General features: G+C 39.5%; 1 protein-coding gene across 9 annotated transcripts in view; it reads right to left on the minus strand.

The window, feature by feature from the left end:
* Positions 1-27,213, minus strand: part of LOC102221619 (attractin-like protein 1) — a 361,245-nt gene that overhangs the window by 300,063 nt on the left and 33,969 nt on the right. For all 9 annotated transcript variants that reach the window (XR_002752045.1, XR_002752046.1, XR_002752047.1 and 6 more), the window contains exons 2-4: positions 14,938-15,021; positions 10,692-10,805; positions 9,543-9,671 (exon numbers count right to left, since the gene is read on the minus strand). Coding sequence is in view for 6 of the 9 variants with exons in the window: in XM_023327068.1 (XP_023182836.1) it covers positions 9,543-9,671; positions 10,692-10,805; positions 14,938-15,021 (327 nt within the window). In the remaining 3 variants the exon portion in view is untranslated. The remainder of the gene's footprint in view (positions 1-9,542; positions 9,672-10,691; positions 10,806-14,937; positions 15,022-27,213) is intronic.

A 27,213-nucleotide genomic window follows, 5' to 3' on the forward strand; every position in this document is an offset into this window, starting at 1 on the left:
GGAATAAGCCGCACGTTTTGATACCACTTTTGTGGGTGGGCTCGCAGCGGTACGAGCCGCATTAACGGTAACGGAATAAGTAACTATAATAACTAGAAACAATTCCTGAAGAAATTTAACCGGGGCCTGCCAAAGTGTGCCCGTCGGTTTGGACCCAGCGTTCTGATGCTAGAAATTAGCATCAATGCGAAAGAAAGCTGCAATCATACGAGGAGAATCACAAGAATGTTTACTAACATGTACTTGCACCATTCAGTATGATAAAGTGAGTGTATCAGCTAAAATTAGCAAAAATGCTAATGTTAGCATGATAGCTGTCACTAGCATGTGGGACATCACTAGCATGTTCTCTATAATGGACTTACTCTCTTCAGTATACTAAACATGGCTAATAAGTCAAATAAATAGCTAATAGCTTATTTAAGCTAAAATGCTAATGCTAATGAACTGGCTTGCTGCGCAAGGCAGTTCCCTAACCTGAGAGAAAAAGATAATGCAAAATAATATTATTGCACCGCCTGCGGCGGTGCACTAACTTCAGGGGCATATTGAGGCTTTTATTTTGCAATTTGCAGTAAGCTTCATATTAAATGCCCACAGTATTCCATTGTGTAACAGTGCTTTGGATAAAAAAGTCACATAAAGCCAAAAAGACTAATTACATGATGTAAAAATGGACAAGGCTTTTATTTTGAAATTTTTGTTAAGCTTCATTTCAAAGGGCCAAACTAATCCCATGTCTAACAGTCATTGTGTTGAATCAGTTATATAATGCTCGAAAGAGCAGTTATGTGATGTAAAAATATTCAAGGCTTTTATTTTGAAATTGTCAGTATGCTTCATTTCAAAGGGCCAAACTAATCCCATGTCTAACAGTCATTGTGTTGAATCAGTTATATAATGCTCGAAAGAGCAGTTATGTGATGTAAAAATTGTCAAGGCTTTTATTTTGAAATTTTTGTTAAACTTCATTTCAAAGGGCCAGATAAATCCCATGTATAACACTCAATGGATTAAATCAGTTATATAATGCTCAAAAGACTAATTACATGATGTAAAACTTCTCAAGGCTTTTATTTTGAAATTTTTGTTAAGCTTCATTTCAAAGGGCCAAACTAATCCCATGTCTAATAGTCATTTGGTTAAATCAGTTATATAAAGCTCAAAAGAGCAATTATCTGAGGTAAAAATTGTCAAGGCTTTTATTTTGAAATTTTTGTTAAGCTTAATTTTAAATTGCCACACTAATCCCATGTGTAACAGTGCTTTGGATAAAAAAGTCACATAAAGCCAAAAAGAGCAATTATCTGATGTAAAAATATTCAAGGCTTTTATTTTGAAATTTTTGTTAAGCTTAATTTCAAAGAGCTAAACTAATATCATGTGTAACAGTGCTTTGGATGAAAAAGTCAAATAAAGCCAAAAAGAGCAACTACATGATGTAAAAATATTCAAGGCTTTTATTTTGAAATTTTCAGTAAGCTTCATTTTAAATTGCCACACTAATCCCATGTGTAACAATGGTTGGGTAAAAGCAGTTATAAAAAGCCCAAAACACAAGTAGTTCTAAAGGCCAGCTCAGTCCTCCTCTGTAGTAACTGACAGTTCCTCCATGTTTGTAGTTCTGACATTCAGCTCAGACCTCTTTTGTAGGCACTCAGTGTCCGCCATGTTGTAGTTCTAACCTTCAGTCATTGTAGTTCTAAAGAGCAGTTCAGCTGTCATGTGAGTGAGACAGAGAGGGAGAGACAGAATTGTAACTGATTGAAGCAGTTAGTTTTTCTGATCAAAGCAGGCTGAACATATCTTTCTCTAAATGCAGGTGGATTAACCTGAGGGGGATATTGAGGCTTTTATTTTGAAAAAATACATAAGCTTCATATTAAATGATCACACTAATTAAAATGTCTAACAGTGTTTGGGTTAAATCCGTTATTTACTGGCCAAAACAGCCTGTAGCTCTAAATGGCAGCTCAGCCCTCTGTTTTAACTGAGTATTGATTAGAACTACAGTGATGCGTATTTGTAGTCCTAACCAGCAGCCAATCGCCTCCTGTGTTCCATTGCTATGGTTATCAATCCTCTGCTAACTGTCATGTGTGTGTGAGAGAGAAAGGTGGAGAAAAAATACTATCTTTGTGAGACACCCCATTGGTTTATATGGAAAAAGCAGCCTGAACAACTCCTTGCCGTTCAGAAACCGAGAGACGTATTGGAAAACCGTTTGAAGCATATGAGAGGGCTATTTGTCGTCTCCCATAGTACCGCGATTCATATTTGTAGCTCACTCACAGTAATTGCAGTGATGAGACAAAAATGGTGCATGCAGAGCTCAGAAATTTTTCAGAAATACATGGAAGTGAACCTGGGAGAGCGTCAGTTATCCTGGCGCATGATTTCGCTCTGAAGCACCTTGACAGAAAACCGTAAGCCCTAGAGAAATTTCGAAAACATTTTACCGGAGCAGGCATACGTATCGATGTCATGACCGAGTTTGATACCAATTGGGCGATATTTGTGGGCGTGAGGGCGATTTCAAAATTAATTTGGGGTCAAAAATTCTCTTCATTTCTCACTCTAAAAAAGCGGCAGTTGGTGTCAGTTAGGCTCTGCGTTTCGGCAGTTGGAAATTTGGCTCGTTTGACGCTTTTTACGTCGCCATCGTAAGTCCGATTCCTTATAAAAATAATAGCTCCCTTCTCGGCACCGAGCCGCACGTTTTGATACCACTTTTGTGGGGGTGCACGCAGCGGTACGAGCCGCATTAACGGTGATGGAAGAAAAATAAATAAAGATATAAATAAAGATACTAGAAAATTCCTGAAGAAATTTAACCGGGGCCTGCCAAAGTGTGCCCGTCGGTTTGGACCCAGCGTTCTGATGCTAGACATTAGCATCAATGCTAAAGAAAGTTGCAATCATATGAGGAGAATCACAAGAATGTTTTAGTAAACTGGACTTGCACCATTCAATATGATAAAGTAAGTTTAGCAGCTAAAATTAGCAAAAATGCTAATGTTAGCATCATTGCTGTCACTAGCATGTGGGACATCACTAGGATGTTCTCTATAATGGACTTACTCCATTCAGTATACTAAACATGGCTAATAAGTCAAATAAATAGCTAATAGCTTATTGAAGCTAAAATGCTAATGCTAATGAACTGCCTTGCTGCGCAAGGCAGTTTCCTAACCTGAGAGAAAAAGATAATGCAGAATAATATTATCGCACCGCCTGCGGCGGTGCACTAACCTCGGAGGCATGTTGAGGCTTTTATTTTGAAATTTTTGTTAAGCTTAATTTCAAAGGTCCAAACTAATCCCATGTCTAATAGTCATTGGGTTAAATCAGTTATATAATGCTCAAAACACAAGCAGTTGATGTAAAAATATTCAAGGCTTTTATTTTGAAATTTTCTTTATGCTTCATTTCAAAAGGCCAATCTAATCCCATGTGTATCAGTGCTTTGGATAAAAAAGTCACATAAAGCCAAAAAGAGCAATTACATGATGTAAAAATATTCAAGGCTTTTATTTTGAAATTTTCAGTATGCTTCATTTTAATGTTCCAAACTAATCCCATGTGTAATGGTGACTGAGTTAAATCAGTTAAATACAGCCCATAGCAGCAAGTAGTTGTAAAGGCCAGTTCAGTCCTCCTCTGTTTCAACTGAGTCTTCCACTATAGTTAGAACTACAGTGATGTGTATTTGTAGTCCTAACCAGCAGCCAATAGCCTCCTGAGTTCCGTTGCTATGGTAAATAATTCTCTCTGCCAACTGTCAGCTGTGAGTGAGACTTGCAGGGGGAGACAATTCTCTGTTTGAGCCAGCCAGTTTGAACTAAAAAAAGCATTGGAAACAACACCTTCCCGTTCGGGAACCGTAATACATATTCGAAAAGCGTTTGAAGCGTATGAGAGGGCTATTTGTCGTCTCCGATAGTCCCGTGATTCATATCTCTACGTCATTCACAGTATTAACAGCGATAAGAGAAAGAAATGGTGTGCCCAGATCTGAAATTTTTGAGAAATATATGAAAATACATGGGAGAGAGCCTGAGAGAGCGACAGAAAATCCTGTCGCATGACTTTGCTCTGAAGCACCGTGACAGAAAACCGTAAGCCCTAGAGAAATTTCGAAAACATTTTACCGGAGCAGGCATGCGTATCAATGTCAGGACCGAGTTTGATACCAATCGTGCGATATTTGTGGGCGTGATGGCGATTTCAAAATTATTTTGGGGTCAAAAATTCTCTTCATTTCTCACTCTAAAAAAGCGGCAGTTGGTGTCAGTTATGCTCTGCGTTTTGGCAGTTGGAAAATTGGCTCGTTTTTCGCTTTTTACGTCGCCATCGTAAGTCCAATTCCTTATAAAAATAATAGCTCCAATGGCGGGAATAAGCCGCACGTTTTGATACCACTTTTGTGGGTGGGCACGCAGCGGTACGAGCCGCATTAACGGTAACGGAAGAAGTAATATATAACTAGAAAATTCCTGAAGAAATTTAACCGGGGCCTGCCAAAGTGTGCCCGTCGGTTTGGACCCAGCGTTCTGATGCTACAAATTAGCATCAATGCTAAAGAAAGCTGCAATCATATGAATACAATGACAAGAATGTTTACTAACATTGACTTGCACCATTCAGTATGATAAAGTAAGTGTATCAGCTAAAATTAGCAAAAATGCTAATGTTAGCGTGATTGCTGTCAGTAGCATGTGGGACATCACTAGGATGTTTTCTATAATGGTATTACTCCATTCAGTATACTAAACATGGCTAATAAGTCAAATAAATAGCTAATAGCTTATATAAGCTAAAATACTAATGCTAATGAACTGCCTTGCTGCGCAAGGCAGTTCCCTGACCTGAGAGAAAAAGATAATGCAGAATAATATTATTGCACCGCCACAGGCGGTGCACTAACCTCAGGGGCATGTTGAGGCTTTTATTTTGAAATTTTTGTTAAGCTTAATTTCAAAGGTCCAAACTAATCCCATGTCTAATAGTCATTGGGTTAAATCAGTTATTTATTGCTCAAAAGAGCAATTACCTAATGTAAGATTTCTCAAGGCTTTTATTTTGAAATTTTTGTTAAGCTTCATTTCAAAGTGCCAAACTAATCCCATGTGTAACAATTGCTGGGTTAAATCAGTTATATAATGCTCAAAAGAGCAATTATCTGATGTAAAAATTGTCAAGGCTTTTATTTTGAAATTTTTGTTAAGCTTCAGTTTAAATTGCCACACTAATCCCATGTGTAACAATGGTTGGGTAAAATCAGTTATAAAAAGCCCAAAACACAAGTAGTTCTAAAGGCCAGCTCAGTCCTCCTCTGTAGTAACTGACAGTTCCACCATGTTGTAGTTCTGACATTCAGCTCAGACCTCTTTTGTAGGCACTCAGTGTCCACCATGTTGTAGTTCTAACCTTCAGTCATTGTAGTTCTAAAGAGCAGTTCAGAGAGGCAGACTAAATTCTATGTCTATTTTGAGTCTAACTGACACTGTTTTGTGTCAGTTAGACTTTTGTTTTGAGTTAAATTTGGCTCGTTTTTTGTTAATTATGTCGCCACAGTTACTCGAAATGCCAACAAAAGTAATAGCTCCCCTCACGGGATTGAGCCTCACGTTTTGATATATATATTGTGAGGGGGCATGCAGCGGTATGAGCCGCATTAACGGTAGTAGGAAGCGGCAGTTATTTTGAGGTGTAGAACAATAGGTGCCTGCCATGCAATGCATAGGGTTTACATCCCTATGCATTGCTATGGGCAGGCCCCAATAAGAAAGAGATGCTTGTTGGGTGTAGAGTAATAGGTTCCTGCCATTGCTTTGCATGGCAGGCCCCAATAATATTAAAGAAACCTTTCTTGGGAGAATAGCAATAGGTTCCTGCCATTGCTTAAAGAAACCTTTCTTGGGAGAATAGCAATAGGTTCCTGCCATTGCTTTGCATGGCAGGCCCCAATGAGGAAGGGGGGAGTCTATGGAGAGCACCGGAGCAGAGCCCTTTTTCATTCAGTGTCATTAACAGAAAGAGGAAAAGGCCGTTAGAGACGATAAAGCCGATAATTAAAATGACGTTGATAGTTTTAATCAACACGTTCTTGTTTTAATTTATCGTACGATTAATTGATTTACCGTTTATCACGACAGGCCTACATGTAAACAAACTTATCCATATATGATTTATATATGATCTTATTTAATGGAAACACCACACTTTCAAAATTGTGGGGAATTTTTTACTTTAGGGTTGACAAAGTTTTGCACATATTTGTAATGGAGACACATTTAATGACTTTGTTCCTCACTTCCTACTAAATTTCTCATTCCCAAGGCATAATGTGACGGTTTGTTCTTTTGGATCTTTTGTCATACTTACAATATTACAACTGCAAAAAACTTGTTCTTCTCAGTTGAGAAGAAAACAGGTATCTTCTTTCAAACATTGATTGGCAAACTTGACAGAAACTCTCCATTTGGAAAGAAACACATTAAATCAGTTATGTCCATTATACTTTTTATTTTTGTCCCTGTTTTTTTATTTCTCGCTTATGTTTTTTGGTTAGTATAAGTTTGAAAATGACAAAGTAAATGCCTGTTGGAAGGAAGGTTTTTCAATAAATATATTTGAAATGAGAGCTTTTGGCCTACTTCATGTTGTTGGACAGGCTCTAATTAAATAAATTCTTGATTCAGATGCAAGTCTGTCTGAAAAACTCAAATAAGATGGGTTTAGATTGCTTACTAAATAAAATTATTATGAAGAGAATCATTGTCTTACCTCTGGTTATTTTTGTTTGATACCCTAAATGCTGACAAAAAAGTAAATACAGAATAAATATTTAATCGTGCAAATACTTTAGCCCCACTCTTTGTACCTTTTTTTTTGCAAAAGAAACATATGTTATTTGAAAGCATATTTAATTGGACATCTACAACAAAAAACAGGAGAGAACCAATAAAAATTAGGGAGGCATAGATTTATTTGTGCTGACTCCCTTCAGCTTCACATATAAGTATCATCAGATATATACATGATTAATTAGATGATTGAATGGATATCAAACAAAACATTAATCTATAAAATCACAGTTAAAATAAGATTGCTGTGGTAAATGGGAGTCATGGACTACAGGTAGAAAAATAATCTTTTTGTTAATATCAAAAGCTGGTTTGCTACAGCACGTGGTAGCCATGACAACCAGTGTAACCTCCCAGTGTGGGTGTGCTCACTCAGAGCCTTGCAGCTATGTAATTGTTCTCCCTCATGCCATGTGTCCTATCGCATATCATTCGATTTTTTTCTATCAAGGCTGCCATTATTGGCAAAGACAGACAGGTGTGTTTCGTGTGACGCACAGACGAGCCAAGCGGCAGCGCAGCACAGGCCAAACCGCACTACACAGGATCATCAAAAAAATATTTTTTATGCTTAATCTTATTGATTTTAAAATAGAAAATGTTCCTTTGGGGGGAATGCTTGACATATCTTTGCATAGGGTGTTGGTGTCATTTTACAAAACAGAGAAAACCTGACAGAGGACAGAAGATGGGCTGTCAAACTTAAATATAAAAGTCATAATTGGCTTGCCATTGATTTACAAAGCAAATATGTAATTTTAAAAGTACCTTTTTGACAACAAAAAGCTTTTGTAACCATACTTGTCTCACTGGAAGTGAGTACTCATATTTATAATAAAGTGTCATCAGGATCCCTGGTTTGCAGAAGGACTAAGACAGATTGTTCTCTAGAACAAAAAGGATATCTTAATAGAAATAATAAATGAATGCGTGGCCACCTATTGGCAATAATGAAAAAGGATAATCATCAAATCATGCTGGAATTGTGGTTGAGCTTTGTCGAAGTAGAAATATTTAGAGTTGGGTGTTTTTTCCCCCTCACTCCAAAAACAGCTGTCTATTTTTGGAAACCCTTTTTTTCCAGAATTATGAAACATTTTTGGAGTTCACTGCTAGCTGTTGCTGTCGGCACTTGTCTGACAGCCAAAGCTCTGTGGAGGGAGGGGCAGGAGTGCACATGCAAGAGTACAGTATAGGAGTAGGGTACGTACGGTAGGTCTTTTTTATTTATTTATTTATTTTTTGTATGCCAATACCCATATCGTCACCTTCCTAAAAAAAATTTTTTTTATTATATAAAAATAATATAATATGAAATATAATTTTATTATTATTATATCAGATAATTTCTTAGAAAATAATCTAAGATTAGACAGATTTTGTGCAAATAAATTGGAATTACGTTCCACAGAAATACCCACAAATCTGTGAATCTGTGAATATTGAATCACAAATAGGTGGAGATCCTGTATTTGCAAATCTCATCAACATTCAATCGGGCAATGTGGTGTAGAAAATTAGCTGTATTACACTTTTACCAGCTTTTACTCAGTGTGTACTCCTCTTCTCATTGCTTGACCAGCTTTATTTTGACTCAGTCAAAATTACACGTCATCCATTTACTACAAAAAAATTATTATTGAAAGGGACAGGATTATGTTCAATCCACTTTTTTAGCTTTCCATCACGGTATAATGTTTTTTCCCTTATCAAAAACATACCTGAAGTGTTGCTTTCATTCTTTCATGCATGTTTGCGAAATTCCTTGGCAACCATTAAGCTTCGTAAAATGTCTGGGTGGATTTACCTACCTACCTTCAAGGACAAAGCTCTGTTTTGGAGCTGCATTCTCCAAGCTACCAAACTTCCACCTCACAGAGCAGCCCTCCCCCACAACTTCCTCTGTCTGCTCCTTCAGACTAGCCAGCAGCAATTAGCAAACACCTGAGAGAACTGCTGAGTTAATTATAGGAGCTACTTCTCATTGTAACACTGATAAAAACATTGTTAAAGGGTTAATAGAGGATGACTTCCTGAAGTTTCAGAAACAGCAGGAGTTTTTAAAGAGACAGAGGTCCAATGTCAAGGTGTTAAATGTCGCAGTCAAATTTCTTTTAAGTCATATTTGATATACTGTATGTAGCATTTTTATAACAATAGTTACTTGATTGTGCTATAAAACTGGGCTATATGCGTATAAAACACCCAATACTGTCCTTTTAACTCAAGCCAAAGCTGGTGTTGAATGTCTTAAAAACTCAAAGGCAAAATACCATGGCATGGATAGTCAAATCCAATCAAATCTTCAAAGACGTTTTCCCATATAAACCTTTCTTAACTGTTCCCAGAGAGGAAGTGACAGCAGTGGAATCTTCCATCAGAAAGATTGCACTTTGCATTGTGCAAAATTAATAATATCCTTTGTAAATATAAAGATATCTCTCATCATACAACAGCTACAGTGGATAAGCTGATTCCACCTTTTGCCAGGTTCACACAATGCTATAATTTTAAAACATACTGTATGTTTGAGTCAGATTTTGACTCCGATAAAACCCCATCTTCTTTAGACAGCCAAGCTAAAGCAAATACTCACAATTGAACGGTTGCCTTCACATTTACGGCTGACCAACAAAGGAGACACACAACAGTAAAAACGACGTGTAGACGTACGAGTAGGCGATGTTGAAACCAGTCAGGTTGTATGCAGCGTCGCTGAAGAAGTGGAGCAGGGCATACCCGGACGTCGTCACCACCTCGGGTACCGACTCCTTCCCTTTAGCCTCCGGCACCACCAAACCACTGAGTGAGACCCGACAAAGAAATTCAGACAGCTCAATATCAATAATGAATAATAAAAAGGTGTTTTGAAGTGTTTTATTTTGTAAACTCTAGCTTTAAAAAGCACACCACTCCCAGAGGTTCAGGATGAAAGGAAAATCAACTAACCCAATTGCGGTCCCTGTTGAAACGATGACAGTGATTAGCTCGAAACAAAACCCTGATGTGTTGCAGAGGCAGAACACATTTATCATTTTGTTTGATGATGTTGTTCCTCTGAGGATTGACAGCACTTTATATGTTTGGCCTATCAGTTTTAATATATTCAGTGCACTGCACTACCATACCCTTACTAGACTTGGTCTGTAATAATAATAAATAATAACAATAATAATATATCTATTTTTAAATATCATTATATATTGTGAAACCAAAATAATCTTGGGGATAAAAACATAATTTACATTTTTAGTCATGCCACCAGCAGTAATTCAATAAATCTTGGTTTGGAAAAGTTTTTTTTTTTTCTCCTAATGAACTAAATCAATGATTGGATAGAAGCAATCTAGAAGGGGGCAAATACTTTTTCACAGTCCTGTTGGTGATAATGTCAATGTTTGTACAATTACCTGTTATTTTTAAATCCAATTTTCAAAGTTTTCACATAGGAGAAAAAATTGCCTTCTAAATAGAGGTAAGTAAAAAGCAGGCAGTGGGTACATTATTGTGGCATTGCTGTAGATAAGGAATGTGGGACATAAAAGAGGGCTTTCCTCATGTTTGCTGGTTACAAAAACAATAAAAAGGGAGTAAAGTTTTATAAAAATTTAAGTAGCGTTCAGGGATAATGTGAGTAATTGCTGTATTTTCTCTCCATAACAGCCGCATTGTGGAATGGCTGCAATTATGAGGCCCGTTGTTTGGTTATACGTTGCCTTGTTCACATTTACAAGCTTAATAAAGAGGTGGCCAATGTTTCCCCAGTCGTTTCCCTATCTCCTCCCTCACACACTACGCTTATTCACAGCAGCAGGCGCTTACCTGAACACAGCAATCAAGGGAGCATAAATGGAGTCGCCGTCGTAGACATACAAGTGGTCCCAGCTGCACTCTGTGGCAAAGTGATTGAAGCGCAGCCGGAGCACTGCATTAGGGCTAGGACAGAGCGCACAAAAATATTTAGGAACAACAAATAGCAGCCGATGAATATATATTTTACGGATGCTTCATATTCTTCTCTCTTAAGGAATCCATAGCTTTTGTAACATCCATAGGTTGTAAACTGTCTCCTCAGGGACGAGCTCAGACAGGTTTTTAGACATTTTGAATTCCTAGTGAAGTGTGACCTTGTTTTTTTATAATGCAGCTGGTATATTTTCAAAAGGCATGGTTCATATCATTTCATTGAACCCTGGTACAAGTGGAAACACAGGGCTGGAGTTGGGCCTGTCACCACAGTTTTACAGGGCGATATAGTGTCCCTGAAATTATTGCAGTAATGATTATATTGCCATTTTGAGGCCTATCCATCCATCCATCTTCTTCTGCTTATCCAGCCTAAGAAGGGAGGCCCAGACTTCCCTCTCCCCGCCACTTGTTCCAGCTTCTCCGGGGGAATCCCAAGGCGTTTCCAGGCCAGCCAAGAATCATAGTCTCTCCAGTGTGTCCTGGTTCTTCCCCTGGACCTCCACCCAGTGGGATGTGCCTGGAACACCTCATCAGGGAGATGTCCAGGAATCATCCTAACCAGATGCCTGAGCTACCTCAACTGGCTCCTCTCAATGTGAAGAAGCAGGACACCCCCCCGATCTGGAGAAGGCACTCTGCCCTTTTCCAGCTCATGACCATGGCCTCGAACTTAGAGGCACTGATACTCATTTCGGCCACTTCACACTCAGCTGCAAACTGCTCCAGAGAGAGCTGTAGATCACGACCTGAGGAAGCCAATAGGACCACATCATCCGCAAAAAGCAGAGATGCAACCCTAAGGCCACCAAAACGAATCCCCATCAACATCTTGGCTGTGCCTAGAAAGTCTGTTCATGAAAGTAATGAACAGAATGACAAAGGGCAGCTTTGGCAGAGTCCGACTTACTGCCGGCAATGCAGAAATGACTGACACCGGTCATGCAGGGACCTAACAGCAAGTATCTAAGGGCCCGGTACCTCATACTCCTGGAGAACCCCCCACAGGGCTCCCAGAGAGACAGGGTCAAACACTTTCTCCAAGTCCAGAAAACACATGTAGACTGGTTGGATGAACTCCAACGCACCCAGGACCCTGCTGACGGTGACGGAGTAAAGCTGGTCCAGTGTTCCACGACCAGGACGAAAATCTCACTGCTCTTCCTGAATCCTAGGTTTGAATATACGATGGACCCTCCTCTCCAGGAACCCTGAATAGACCTTGCCAGGAAGGCTTAAGAATGTGACCCCTCTGTAATTAGAGCACACCCTCTGGTCCCCCTTTTTGAACAGGCGGTCCACCACCCCAGACTGCAAATCCAGGGAAACTGCCCCCGATGTCCATGCAATATTGCAGAGTTGTGTCAACCACCACAACCATACAACATTGAGAGCCTTAAGGAACTGTGGACAAATTTCATCCACCCCTGGTGACCTGCCACCAAGGAGCTCTTTAACCACCTCGGCAACCTCATCCCCAGAGATTGGAGAGCCTGACCCAGAGTCCCCTGGCTCAGCTTCCTCAATGTAAGGCATGCTGGTGGGATTGAGGAGGTCTTCAAAATATTCTGCCCTTCGGCCCACAATGTCTGGAGCAGAGGTCAGCAGCACACCATCCCAACTATAAACATTGTTGGTGCTGCACTGTTTCCCCCTCCTGAGATGCCGGATGGTGGACTAGAATCACCTCGAAGCCGTGCAGAAGTCTTTCTCCATGGCCTCTCCAAACTTCTCCCACACCTGAATTTTTGCCTCAGCAACCACCCGAGCCACATGCGATTTGGACTGTCGGTACCCATCATCTGCTTCCGGGGTCCCACAGACCAAAAAGGCCAGACAGGACTCCTGACAACATCCCTCACCAAAGGTGTCCACCAATGGGTTTGAGGGTTGCCGCTGTGACAGGCATCGACAACCTTGTGGCCACAGCTCCAATAAGCCACCTCAACAATGGAGGTACAGAACATTGTCCACTGGGACTCAATCTCCTCCACATCCCCCGGAACGTGTTCAAAGTTCTGCCGGAGATGGGAGTTAAATCTCCGTCTGCCAGACTTTCCCAGCAGATCCTCACAACATGTATGGGCCTGCCAGGTCTGACCGGCCTCTTCCCCCACCACTGGAGCCAACTCACTATCAGGTAGTGGTCAGTGCACAGCTCCGCCCCTCTCTTCCCTCAAAGGTCCAAGACATGTGGTTGCAGATCTGATGAAACGATGACAAAGTCACTGAACTGCGGCCTATGGTGTCCTGGTACCAAGTGCACATATGGACACCCTTATGCCTGAACATGGTGTTTGTTATGAACAATCCCTGATGAGCACAGAAGTTCAAAAACAGAACACCACTCGAGTTCAGATCAAGGGGGCCGTTCCTCCCAACCACGCCCCTCCAGGTCTCACTGTCATTGCCCACGTAATAGTTGAAGTCCCCCAGCAGAACAAGGGAGTCCCCAGGAGGGGCACTGTCCAGTACCCCCTCCAAGTCTTTTATCCAACGTTTTTTTCTTTATGTTAAGTCTTTTGTCACTTAAACTATCACTATTGCTTCTACATCGTCATCCGTGTTTGTTTATTCTAAATTCACATATGGTATTTTGGGGGCTTTACAGGATTTTCTTCTAGAATCGGGATGTTCTTGAGTGGAATCAGTTTGTGTGTGGTGTGTTGCTCCTGCTGGGTGGCTGGACACACAAACCAATCAAACCTGTTGTACTTTTATCATCATGTGTGGTCACAGATGTTTGGAAAATCGACTGACAATCCTAAAATCGTGCCGTGTGAACCAGACCTAAAACTCACAAGCTCTACTCCTCTCCTCTCGTCTCGACCACTGCCCTAACGCTCTCTGACTCTGGTCGCTATGGTAACGTTTACACATCCCTTTCAAATAAGATACAGATGCACCACAAAAATGAGCATTTTACTTTAATGAAAATTTTAACTCAGATAACAATGAATCAATGGGAGCCCTGAGCTTGTTTCTCTGCAACAAGATCGACCCATCTAGGAGTGACGGGAAACAATGACACACAAAGTGTTGCTTATGCACAGGGTGCCTGGTCTCCACGTGGAGAAGCAGTTTGAAGGCTTCGTTGCCTCATTAGTGAGCCGGTCGCCGCATATCATGTATAGCAGGCTTGGAATGTGGGAATCACCTACCGGTCCGAGATAAATCCATTCTCCTGTCTCTTCTCTGGGCCTTTTGCCCTTTGCAAAGAAACTTTACAAAGACATCTGATCTGTTTCTTACTAATTTTACTGCTTGTGGGTTCAATTTTGGCCTGCAAAACGTAACCAATCCAGTTAAAGGATTTTCAAAATAAAAGATGCTCCAGACTCAGAAAATTCATAAATCGTAAATATGTAATTATTTCTTGTGCGGCCCGGTACCAATTGGTCCGCGGACCGGTACCGGACCAATAAGGATTAACACTGGCGAAATAAGGATTAACACTGCTGTTAAAAAAACAACAAAAGGGTAAAGCATCAGTAGTTGTAAGCATAAGGAGAAAGTTGGAGCAGCAGCTAATAAAAGAAATTCCCTCAAATGCTAGTGTTTTTTGACTCCAGAGGGGAGTTGTATTATTTTACAGTTGTAAGTTTGCAACTTTTTCTCTACAGAACGTGTTTAATTGTAAAGATGGTATCTTAAAAGCTCTATTCAGGACAAAGTCCAGGCCTATTTTTAGTTGCAGGCTGTTAACAAAGTTTACCTTTATAAAACCAAGCCAAATATGTTCTTTATTATTACTCTTCATGCCGTTCATTTGTGTTAACAGATGGGAAAGCCCCATTAGATATATGAAATAAAGTTTCCCATTGGGCTTTGGTGGATTTTGGTGGCAGAATATCACAACAAGGAATGAATCTGGACTTGCAGCACTTGTACTCCAAACACATAGTGAACACTAGGTACATTCAGCTGGTTCTATGAGTGAAGCAGCTCAACAGCTTCACTCATAAACACTGTTTAATGGTAATAAAGCTCCCTTTTCTGGAGTACTCAAGTAAGATATAAACTATAGTTTTACACCAAGTGGAAACAGTTGGTTTAATATTGATAATAGAAATAACAACAATAATAAAAGATTAGTACTTACTATCCTTCAATTAGCCAAGTGCATGTGGTCTTGTACTTATAGTTAACTGGACCATCTGAGAGAGAACCTGACAGGTCCGTTAACCTGCGGAGGAGAAAAAGAACAACAGATATTGGTGGTTTAATAACGACACGGATCAGGAATGAGACGGGATCCAAATCAAACTGAGATGATCGTGGACTTTCTCTGGTTTAGCAAACCTTGAGTCAATCCTTGATTTTGCCACGACTGGATCAAATGTTGCAGAGGACTGCAGGGAGGTCATAAAAGCACTAAGCAATCTGTTCTGACTTGCAGGTTCTGCTCATGTTGACCCGACGCATTACTTTCTCATGCAGTGTCTGAATTAGAAACAAATCAGCAAAGTGCAGGAGAAATGCTCACCAAAGAAATGCAACAAAAAAGGTCAAAGAGATAAAAATCTGACAAAAATCAATATTTGTCTTTATATAAATGGAACCAGGGACACCACATATAATTTTGACGTTTGCATTTTCATTGCAAATGTGTGCAAATCTTTTCTGTATTCTGCTAATGTCGAAAAAACACCATCTGCTATTGCTGTGTTTCCATTAAATGAGAAATTAAGGGTGTTTTCACACCGGATAGTCCAGTAGACTCGGTTTCATTGGGGACTAAAATTTCAGAATTACATTTTCAGAACTGTAGTTAGCATTCACACCGCACTGTGTCAAACGACTAAAACTTACTGAAAAATCCCTTCCCACCCCGGTCGCCTGTGGGGGCGCTGCACCAAGAACTACTGAAGAAATCAAAACAAAACCTCTGAAGACCAGCGCAACTTCCTTATTCACAAAAAGTAAACAAAAAAGAAGCTGTGTTAGATTTTAGCAGTTGTAGGATTTCTTCATTGATATACATTACTAGTCTGGATATCGCCTGTTAGTCGCTAACACTAGCGATGCTCCTGCAGGCACCATTACTACGCGGTGAGTCTATCCACTAAACCAGGCTGTGCCAATGAGGGATCAGCAGAAATCTGTCACAAAAATTATCGCAGCGTCTTTATTTCTTACCCAATTTCTATAAATATGCCTTAAATTAAAACTGAGAAAATTGCTGATGTTTGTAAGTATTCTCCCTTGATATAAATCTATAAACAGTTAAGAGTCTGATTCAGGACTCTAATCCTGGGCTGGTGTGAATTCACCCCAAGTTAAATTCGCATGTGAATAAGTTTGTACACGCGGTTAGTCATTAAAAATTAAGGCAGTGACGGATGTAAACACTTACATGAGATATGTTCATAATTCAGACATGGTGCTAGTGCTCATGATCTATCAGCTAATCAGTGGAAACATCTGTGTCTTATTCAGGCGTTGGCGCAACAAGCCCTGCCTACTTGGGAATGGCTACACATGCTGCATTTTGGGGAAACTAGTCTGTGATTTTACAGAAGAGTTATGGATTCAATATATTGGAATGACACAACTTGTTATGAACTTGATGCTGTGAGAGCTCTGATGGAGCCAGTTGAACATTATCTGAAAAAAAACAAAACAAACATCATACTCCTGCTACTACTTCATCGTTTTCGCCAGTAGTAACTTCCAGCAGTGACTTGTGTGATGTGAAAAAAGTGTTTCAATTGCAGTTTTGTGAAATACATCTAATTCAATAAGGCTGAAAAACCACCTCAACCTAGCGCAAAAATGTTTCATCAAAAACGTGAACTTTTTTGAAATCGCTGGGTTTCCATCAAGCAAATGTATTTTCCTAATTTTCATTTGTGCAATTTTATGGTTAATGGAAACACAATTAGTGCTGATTTATTGGGATTTCCACACACAGCCATCTCTCTCAGGCCCTGTCCCACAGAGCACCACAGGAAACGTAGATTGCCAGGTCAATCTGTGGCACTGTGACGCTTCGACAGAACAAAACAAAACAACCAGACCGGCGCCATGCTTGTTATTTTTGAGAATGAGAAACATGCAAATTTTGGTCTACCATAAAACACAAGAAGAAGAATACGTTGGTTACAGAGAGCGATGAACTCCGACGACACTGTTTCAAGAGAAATACGGCTTGCAAGCAACATGAAATCGCCGTTTTGAAATGTATCCACTCTATCTATATGACCTATTTTTAAAAATTATCATTTCAGGTCTCCCAAAATGCCACATTTGTGTAGACACACAGCCTTAAACCAAGATATACTTTTGCGGATACAATTAATCTCGTCTCAGAGTGAACGGGGCCTCAGTTTTACAGAGCATGATCTGAAAAACAGGAAACATCTGGTAATCAACAGCTGTGTAGACAGTGATGCAGCAAAAGAACTGTCAGATAAGAAAAGGAAACACAGGTTACAATTTACACAGGCTCATTAAAACTGGAAGATAACATACTAAAAAAGTCAGACAAGTCGAACCTTTAACTGCAACATTCAGATAACAGAGTGAAAAACTAGCATAAACAACGTAAAAGCAAGGATTCAATCTTGACTTGCATGAATGTTGCTGGCAGCGGGTGGTGGTGCAGCCTAGTGAAAACTGACTCCCTGTTCTACGCTTCGCTTCATTCAGACAGTCTGGACCCTCAGCTATTGAGAAATGATTGCTAGCTGGAGGCGTGGATGGCTAACATTTGGCCGTGATGACATGCCAGTTCAACGTTACAAAGCTTAGTGAAAATGTCCTGTGCTGTAAACAAACATCCTCCACTATGAAGAGAGAAGTGGTGTGTGGGATTTTTTTGGTCAGTTTAGCACGATAGGAGCATTATTTAGAAACTATAGTCAAAGTTAGTACTATTACTAACCATATACTTTCCTTTCATTGGCTGCATTCAGCACTAATGCACCAATTCAAAAAGTTTAGAAATGTTCTGCATACTAAAGAAAGTCCAACTCTTTATAACCAGGGTGTACCTAATGAGGTAGATGGTAAGTCTAAAATTTCTTATCTGACTCTTGTACATATTGACTAAAAATAAAAATTAATTCTCATCTGTTATATAATCATATGAAATGAAGACATTCCATCTACCTTGCATATTTACCTAAATGTCAGAGACATTTTTGATTATATTTTTCATATCCATCATGAATAACAAGTGTCAGACTGAGCCTTGATTAAAAAGACATAAGGATATTGCCTTTTGAGAAGATAAAGGAGGACATTTATCTAATGTTGCGCTGAGAATGGCAAGTGACAGGATAACATATTTATGTGGGGCAACACCGAGAAGCTTTTTGCAGATGATGTGGTCCTTTTGGCTTCATCAGGTCGTGATCTGCAGCTCTCGCTGGAGCGGTTCGCAGCCGAATGTGAAGCGGCCGGGATGAGGATCAGTGCCTCCAAATCCGAGGCCATGGTTTTGAGCCGGAAAAGGGTACAGTGCCTTCTCCGGGTCGGGGGGGTGTCCTGCCCCAAGTGGAGGAGTTCAAGTATCTCGGGATCTTGTTCACGAATGGGGGAAGAAGGGAGCAGCAGATCGACAGGCGGATTGGCGCAGCGTCTGCCGTCAAGCGGGCGCTGTACCAGTCCGTTGTGGTGAAGAGAGAGCTGAGCCAAAAAGCGAAGCTCTCGATTTACCTGTCGATCTACGTTCCCACCCTCATCTATGGTCATGAGCTTTGGGTCATGACCGAAAGAACGAGATCGCGGATACAAGCGGCCGAAATGGGTTTTCTCCATAGGGTGGCAGGGCTCTCCCTTAGAGATAGGGTGAGAAGCTCAGTCATCCGGGAGGGACTCAGAGTAGAGCCGCTACTCCTTCACATCAAGAGGAGCCAGTTGAGGTGGCTCGGGCATCTGGTCAGGATGCCTCCTGGACGCCTCCCTGGTGAGGTGTTCCGGGCACATCCCACTGGGAGGATGCCCCGGGGAAGACCCAGGACACGCTGGAGGGACTATGTCTCTCGGCTGGCCTGGGAACGCCTCGGGATTCCCCTGGAAGAGCTGGAAGAAGTGGCCGGGGAGAGGGAAGTCTGGGCCTCCCTTCTGAAACTGCTACCCCTGCAACCCGACCCCGGATAAGCGGAAGATGGATGGATGGATGGATGGATGGATGGATGGATGGATGGATGGATGGATGGATGGATGGATGGAACATAGAGAAGCACTATGCAGAAGTCACTCAATCAATTTGATTTTAGAGGAAAAAGATAGAAAGATCACACTCAGACACATGAACACATGAAGAACCCCCCCACGCCCCTCCCCCCCAAGACATAGCAGCCTGTCCCTACTTGGACTGTGTGTCATCTCATGAGCATGAGTGCTTATTTTCTAGGCCTGCAGTGTCACTACAGAAACTCAGAAACATCTCTAGACACAAAAAACACAGTAATGATCAGGTGCTATTGACGATAACTAAATAGTAACTTGATTAAACTGAAGGTTTGCTACAAGACAGGTATGGAAAACAACCACCCAGAACTACGTCAAGCATGGAAAACACTGCATGTAGTGAAAAGAGTGACATGATTCTTAGAAAACTCCAATCAAGATCAATAAAATTTCCCCAACTGCCATCTTATCCTTTTTCCTATGTTGTCAAAGTAAAGAATAGAATTTAGGAGATGTAATTTTAACTCTAAGATGAAACAAAAAAACAAAACAGTCATAAAAAGCCCATTAAGGGGTGAACCATGTGAAGAGGCTATAGTTCTCTATGCAGTTGTCTAGGGTTCAGATGGCATTTTTACTGTCTGTCTTCCCCTTCTCACTCCACCCTCCTTCATATCATATTTCTGTTCAATAAAGGCCATTTTAAAGGGAAGCTGTTATGTGTTTTTCAGGCATGTAATTCTGTTTTACACCACTAAAGAGTAACTATGTTACCTTCAATTGTTATTAAAATACCATCAACATCAAAAACTAACAGAAATTTGACATGACATCATAGCTCTATGTCTGACACCTTGAAATTAACCTCTGTCTCTTTAAGAATCTCCCACATTTTTCCAACATGTCATGTCACGACAGCAACACTTCTGCATAGATGGCATTGATGAGTGTTGTTAGAAACTCATCAGACTAGAAGTTTCACCAGATGTTTGGTAATAGTAGGTACGGGAGTTTGGCTATGGACTGAAGCTCCAAGGCAGAGATTTGGGAAAATGGGTGGGGCTTTGTGTGAACAGACATTCAAGCACCCCTGTCTGATAGGAGAATCTGAGCTACTTCTCAGAGCAATGCTGGTAAAAAAAAAAAACATTGTTAAAGGGTTAACAGAGAAGCCATGTTGGGATGACTTCCTGAAGGCGGAGTTTCAGAAAGAGTTGGAGTTTCTTAAAGAGGCAGAGGCTCAATTCTAGGTGTTAAATTGCAATGTAAAATGTACTTTAAGTCATATTTGATATATGCAATATTTTTACAACAACTGAATGCAACATAGCTGCTGAATAGTGACACTTTATGCCAGGAAAATACATAAAACTGCACCTTTAATGAAACACTCCAGATATGTTTTTGATGAGGGGATTAACATTATAATGATGTAAAGCTTTAAAAAAGTACATTTTGCATAACACCCCTACTTTGAAAAACTTCATTAAGCAATTTCACCATGCTATGAAAGATGTTTTTGGTCATAAAATCTTTTGAAATATTAAAACATATTTTAGTTCGTCTTGTAAAAGGTATCAATGTACTAAAAGAAGCTATTAAAACTGTAAAACAGGAATCCTGCTCTTTTATTGGTCCCTAATCATAAAATGTGTGACTTTTTCTTCTTTTTTTCTCCAGTGAAAGTGAAACTGACTGAGAAACAGTTTTATCGCAATCTGCACACGTCAGCAAAAAACCTATCAGATTAAGAAGAGAGGATAAAGGAGAGAACAGATTGTGACACAGCAGGACAAAGTGAAAACACCGCCAATAGATCTCAAAGAACACATAAATGCATGACTGTAAATTTAAAGAAAGCTCATAAGTACGGTAGGAGATACAAGGAGTCTTTGATTATATTCACCAGCTCATCACTTCCTATTCTTCCTTAGTGGCTTCTGATCTCAGTTACAACCTTTGGCTATAACTTCAGTTTAAACTGAGATGAATATTCATGTCAAGATGCTGCTACAGCTGATTTAAATGAGGATATTAATGATAATAATAAAAATATGTTTAATTTCTCACAGTAAAAGACACAAGAAAAAAAACATCTGAGGAACGTTGTGCCTTTTCTGGATTTCACTTCACTAAAATCATTTCAGAAACAAATACTGAAAGTATTTGTCCTGTACAGATTTCTTTTGTTGCTCCTCCGTCACATTTAATAAATCTAATGTTTATTGCTTGTTTCACAATTGGTGACTGTATGATTTTTTTTTTATGATGAAAAGCACTTTGAACTGCCTTGTTGACGAAATATGTGTGGGTAACTTGAACTTTAGTTGAATTTCAACATTTCAGATCAAATAAATTTTAAAACCAAATACAGCCTGAGAAAATACAAAACTAGTTTTCTAGTGAAAAAATAAAACTATCCGAACTGACTCTATGGGATAATTATTATTATCCCCTACACCTAATAAGAGGAGGTGCCACAACAACTAACTTAAAGCATTTGTGATATACAGCAAGTAGCCTAAAGGAATTTTAACTCACTTATTGTTTTCAGAACTGTTAAAATTACATAATGATATAGAGCTATTAAAGAATGAATGGTTTGTTAAAGTTTTACAACAGGTTAATTCAAATTCATTTTCAGACATTAAATAGCCCACTTCAAAAACATCCATCCACCCATCCATCTTCTGTTCACCCTTTGTCCCTAATGGGGTCAGGAGGGTTGCCGGTGCCGATCTCCAGCTACGTTCTGGGCGAGAGGCGGGGTCACCCTGGACAGGTCGCCAGTCTGTCGCAGGGCAACACAAAGACATACAGGACAAACAACCATTCACACACACACTCACACCTAGGGAGAATTTAGAGAGACCAATTAACCTGACAGTCATGTTTTTGGACTGTGGGAGGAAGCCGGAGTACCCGGAGAGAACCCACGTATGCACAGGGAGAACATGGAAAACTCCATGCAGAAAGACCCCGGCCGGGAATCAAACCCAGGACCTTCTTGCTGCAAGGCCACTGTGCAGCCCTTCAAAAACATCAATATGTTTATTTTTAGAACAATTTATAGGTGAGCCTGGTGCCCATGTTCCTGGGAGTGCTTTGAAAATATAGAAGAGAGGAAAACTGCCAAATCCTTAAATTAAAAAAATAAAAATTCAAAGTCTCTACCAAGTCCTGAAGCCCTCACAGGCATCTCAGTCCTCCTGCAGTTGTTCATCCCAGCTGTAGTTGGAACACTCACATTTTAACAAGTTGAAAAAGGTTATGGTTAAAAATATTCACATTAAGCTATGAATTGTTGTATGTTTCTAGCCAGGAATATATTACACACCAAAAAATGGAGAAAATAAACAAATATTTTCCAATAATAAGAACAAGGTTAGATATGTCTATGTACTTTTTTCTATTACCAATTTTTTGATTAAATCGTTATTATGCCTTATTTTTGTTTGTTTTGTTTTTGTCTTGTGAAATATTTTAAAGGAAAAAAGGATTTCAAATTGAAAGTTGTGAGAGAAAACATAATGCCAAATGTTAACTGTTGCTTTATGAAGTTTAATACCAATACAGAACGAAAAAAGAAAACATATATATATACACACACGCGCGCACATGCACCCACACGCCCACACACATGCACGCATCCATACATCCATTTTCTAACACCCTTGCTCTTGGGGTCAAGAGTCTCCAGCTAACATTTCGGGCGAGAGGCGGGGTACACTCTGGACAGGTCGCCAGTCTGTCGCAGGCACACATATATCTTTATTAACAAATGCCTACATTGAATTCAAAGAACCTGTTTTTTTTTTTTTAACAGGGCACATTTCACTGTCTTCCTTGATTTTCTGGCTAAGGGAGAGAAAAGGTGATCATATTCCAGCCATGTAAAAGTGAAATTCCCATTCATAGTTAGTATGAAGCCGATAGATGGAGCCTCAACAAACTGTCACTCAAGTAGTCGCCTATTAGCGCTAGCAAAAGAAAGAGACACCCCCATAGCCAGGACAGCCAATCACAGCCAACTCAGCTGATAAATGATGCATAGGGACTCCAAGACTTCAAGTAAAAAGACAAAAGACCCACATTTTTAGAGAAACCCCTCCATGGGGGACTGCATAAATATTTAGCAAGTATCCAAAAGGTTATTAGAGGTAGAGGATGATAAAGAAGGGTATGGGAGTGTGTGGGGTTTGACTGACCAAGGAAATAAACAGAGACAGGAACGAAAGCATGAGGTATGGAGGAAGAGACCAGCACCATGTAAAATATTCATTGCTCCTGTTGAATAATTGATGGTGTACAGAAGACAGGTGCTCCAAGGAGGGACCAATAAATGGACAGAAAAAAGAACAAGAAGGGCAGACAGACAGAGAATTCTATCTCTTTGGGGAGTTCGGGAACAAATCTCCTCTTTCAGGTTCACTGTCTCACCTTTAAACTTGCCACACTTCTGTTATTTCTCACTGTTTATTTATACTGTCTGTCTGAAGAAGAGCACTTATTACATCTTTAGTCATAAAACTCTGAACTCCGACAAACTTCTAATCTTCCTGTAAGTCTGCATTTCACTCTGCTCTAGTTATTTAATTAGCAAACATAACTAAAACAACATAAAATTAATCTATGCAAGCATGTTTAGCCTAGTTTAGTACAGGCAATGCCTCTTGTGAGTAATACTTTATATTTTGAACAAAGAACAAAAACATCTTTTAATTTAACAAGATTCTAGGTGATGTTCAAACAATAGCAAGCTAAGTTGGCAAGCTAAATACTTAGTTTGAAACTAAACCCTTTGTTTAAGGTTTAGTTTAATTAATTAATTAATAAATGAATGAACACTGAAGCTGTAACTTCAAGATAAATGTTTAGCTTGCTAACTAAATATTTACTTTCAAGCTAAATATTTCATTTGTCTAGATATTTAGCTTGCTAATTAAATGTTGAGTACAAAACTGGCATTTCTAAATGAATAACAGTGAAAATAAGAGTTTGAAAAATGGACCCCCACTTTTTTTCTTTTCTGAAAGGCATGGAAGCTAAACTGCTGTTCATTTTTGACTGTACAACTTTAAAAACAGCACCTCATAAGAGACAACTTTAGAATAATTTACATGTATTCCAGTCAAGGGCGTAGGTTTGGTCTAAGTTTTGGTGGGACCTTACAACTTACTGACCAACCCCCCCTGCGCACTGACCATTTTTGACCAGTTGGGGGGGGGGGGGGGGCAACACATAGGCTTATAGCCCCCTCCCCCCAACCATAACCAGATCATACATCTTGTGTATACAACCAGATACAGTCATACTCAGCAGGTCAGTTCAAGAGCACTTAACTTTTTCCTTTTCAAAGTTCAGCAAACATTACAAGTAAGATCAAAAGAAATATCCTCTGGATCTACTGATTATACAACAAACACAATTGCAGATAAGAACAAAAAATGACTTCTTGCACTTCAGGAAAAAGATCCAATTGTTGAGATATTATGCATTTAAGAGGAAGAAAGATTCATAAAATTGCTGTCTGAGCATCTTATGTGAAAAAGTATTACATAATTAACAGACCTATTCTACCTCACATTCAGTGCTGACCTTACTAAACACCGGACTTTACAACAAATGCGTTGCGTGATAGATATCTAACTTATGGGTCCACTCACTGTACTTACAGCCGAGGTAGCGAAATAAGTTCTAATGTCTGTCGTCCTTTTCTTTTTTGGTGGCGACATGGTCTCGGAGACTCATAATAAATGTCAAACTCAGAAGGAGACGCGTTCACTGTCAGCACCATGGACCAAGCTTCCGTTCCGCATGTGGCCAGCTGGCCGCCACCTGTTGCAGCTAATCAAAGAACGTAGATCCACGTTCTTTGAGCCAATAGCGGCATGGGTCGTCATAGTTCATAACAGAGAATTTTAAAATGAATGCTACCACTGCGTAGTATATTGAAATATTAAACTAATCAATGTAGATTTTCGTTGATTTATTTTGCTTTTGTTAAAAAATACGTATGTTTTTTTTTTTATTAATATGGCAAAAATTGGTCGGGACTATTTTATATCCCTTGAATATTGGTCATGACATGTCACGACCGTCCATACCCAAACCTACGCCCATGATTCCAGTTATATTTCACAAAAGTAATTTTCCTTTTTTTTTATTTTACAGAAAACCCTGAATTTGTGCCTTCTGCGGCGTCACTATGTACAGCTTCTGCTAAAGCTAATGCATCACAAAGTTTAAGATTTAACGGCTTTTGATTGCTCTGAGAAGAAAAATCATATTACACTTGTGGCTGCTTTTAAGGAGTAAGAGTAGTAACGCGTGGAGACAGTGTACTGTAAGTCCCTGGCTGTCTCCCTGCCTGACTGAATTACATAACGAAGCCACAGGAAGCTGTCAGGTCCTCATGAAGCAGAGAGGAAAACGGAGCTCCAGGCTGATCTGACACGCTGAAATATCCCTGCTGGATCTGCTCGGCTGTTCAAAAACAAAAACTGTCTCTGATTCCCAGACTCCACAACAGCTTGGTAAGTCACCTACATGAAGAACACATAATCATAATTCTTACTCAGCTGAGAATTACATCAGTGTGGGCAACAGAAGAGACACATTGTTTTGTTTAACTCAGCTGTTTTCATTCCTGAGCCATTGATCATCACTCTACACACTTGTTTTCAACTTTGTGCCATGCTGAGCTGGTCTTTGTTTTGAGGAAAATGGCTTTTTTAAAATAGAAGCTATAAAATTGCTTACACAGAGCCAGACATATAAAAATAATTCAAACTTAAATCCATAAAATTCAACTTGATCATTTAATACTGTAAGATGGCCTCAGTCATTCCCTCCTGTTCATTCGGGGGTAATGACTCAACATTTCCAGACCAGATGGGATTTATATATACAGTCATGTGAAAGTACATGAGAAACTCTGAGACATTCAGTTTTTGAAATGTCCAAAGATTGACATATTTCGTCTGAATAAATATTGATTTAATTTATTTTAATATGCTGTCTTTTATTAAACACACTTAAAGAAATATTTATGCAATGAGATATCAAGTTTCAAACTAAATATTTAGCAAATGACATAATTAGCTTCAAGCTAAATATTTAGCCACAAACTACTGTAGTTAGTTACCAAGTTAAAACCTCAAAGTATTTAGTTCCAAACAAATTATTTAGCAGTATGCTAAATAATTAACAGTATTATTATTGCTAATTATAGCTATAATAGGGAAGTCAGGGATTTAATTCATTTTAATTGACAAACATTAACATTGTTTTACTCAACCAAAATAATAGAAATGTATATATTAACGGAAAAAAGTACACCACAACCCCTTTTTGCCATTTGGCTGAAATAACTTCAGTGAGATCCGACTTCTAGCCGCAAGAAGGATCCAAAGTCAAAGCCAGGATCCTGGTCCATGGCCAAGATCCAGGCCCTGGTCCTATCAAACCCAGATCAGTGATTTTCCAGAAGCATTATGGATTCAACACGTTGGAACGACACACAACTTTTTATGAATTGTGATGCTGTGCGAGCTCTGATGGATCCAGCTGAACATTGTCTGAAAAATACAAAAACCAACATCTTCCTGATACTTTATAGTTTTCATGCCAGCTCATGTGACTCATGTGATGTTAAAAAAAGTATTTCAATTGCAGCTTTGAGAAATAAATCTATATCAATATGGCCAAAAAAACACCACATTCTATCAAAAAGGTTGACTTTGAAATTGGCAGGTTTCCATTAAGCAAATTCATTTTCTTAATTTCAATTTGCGCCATTTTATGGCTAATGGTTGCCTGACATTTCCCCTTAAGCATTCTGTGTTACAGACTTAATTTTGTGTTGGTAAGTTGATCACGTACAACTCCCGCAATTTGCAGCCCGCAAAGTATTCCAAATCATGATGTTTACAATTCTATGCTTCACAGTTGGTGTAACACAGTGGTGCCCAAAGTGGGTCCTGAAGGGCCGGCATCCTTCATGTTTTAGTTCTCTCCCTGGTTTAACACACCTGGATCAGGTGGCCTAATTAGAAGGCCTAAGAAGAACATTGACATTGCTGAAAAGGTTGTTACTACCACCAGGGAGAGAGATAAAACATGTAGGATGCCGGCCTTTGAGGACCAACTTTGGACACCACTGGTGTAACGTATTACTTTACTCATAAGTTGCTACACTGGTTTTCTTTAAACTTTAATTTATGTAATATTCACAAAG

This window comes from Xiphophorus maculatus, chromosome 22, assembly GCF_002775205.1.
Source record: "Xiphophorus maculatus strain JP 163 A chromosome 22, X_maculatus-5.0-male, whole genome shotgun sequence".
In the NCBI taxonomy this organism is placed as follows: Eukaryota; Metazoa; Chordata; class Actinopteri; order Cyprinodontiformes; family Poeciliidae; genus Xiphophorus; species Xiphophorus maculatus.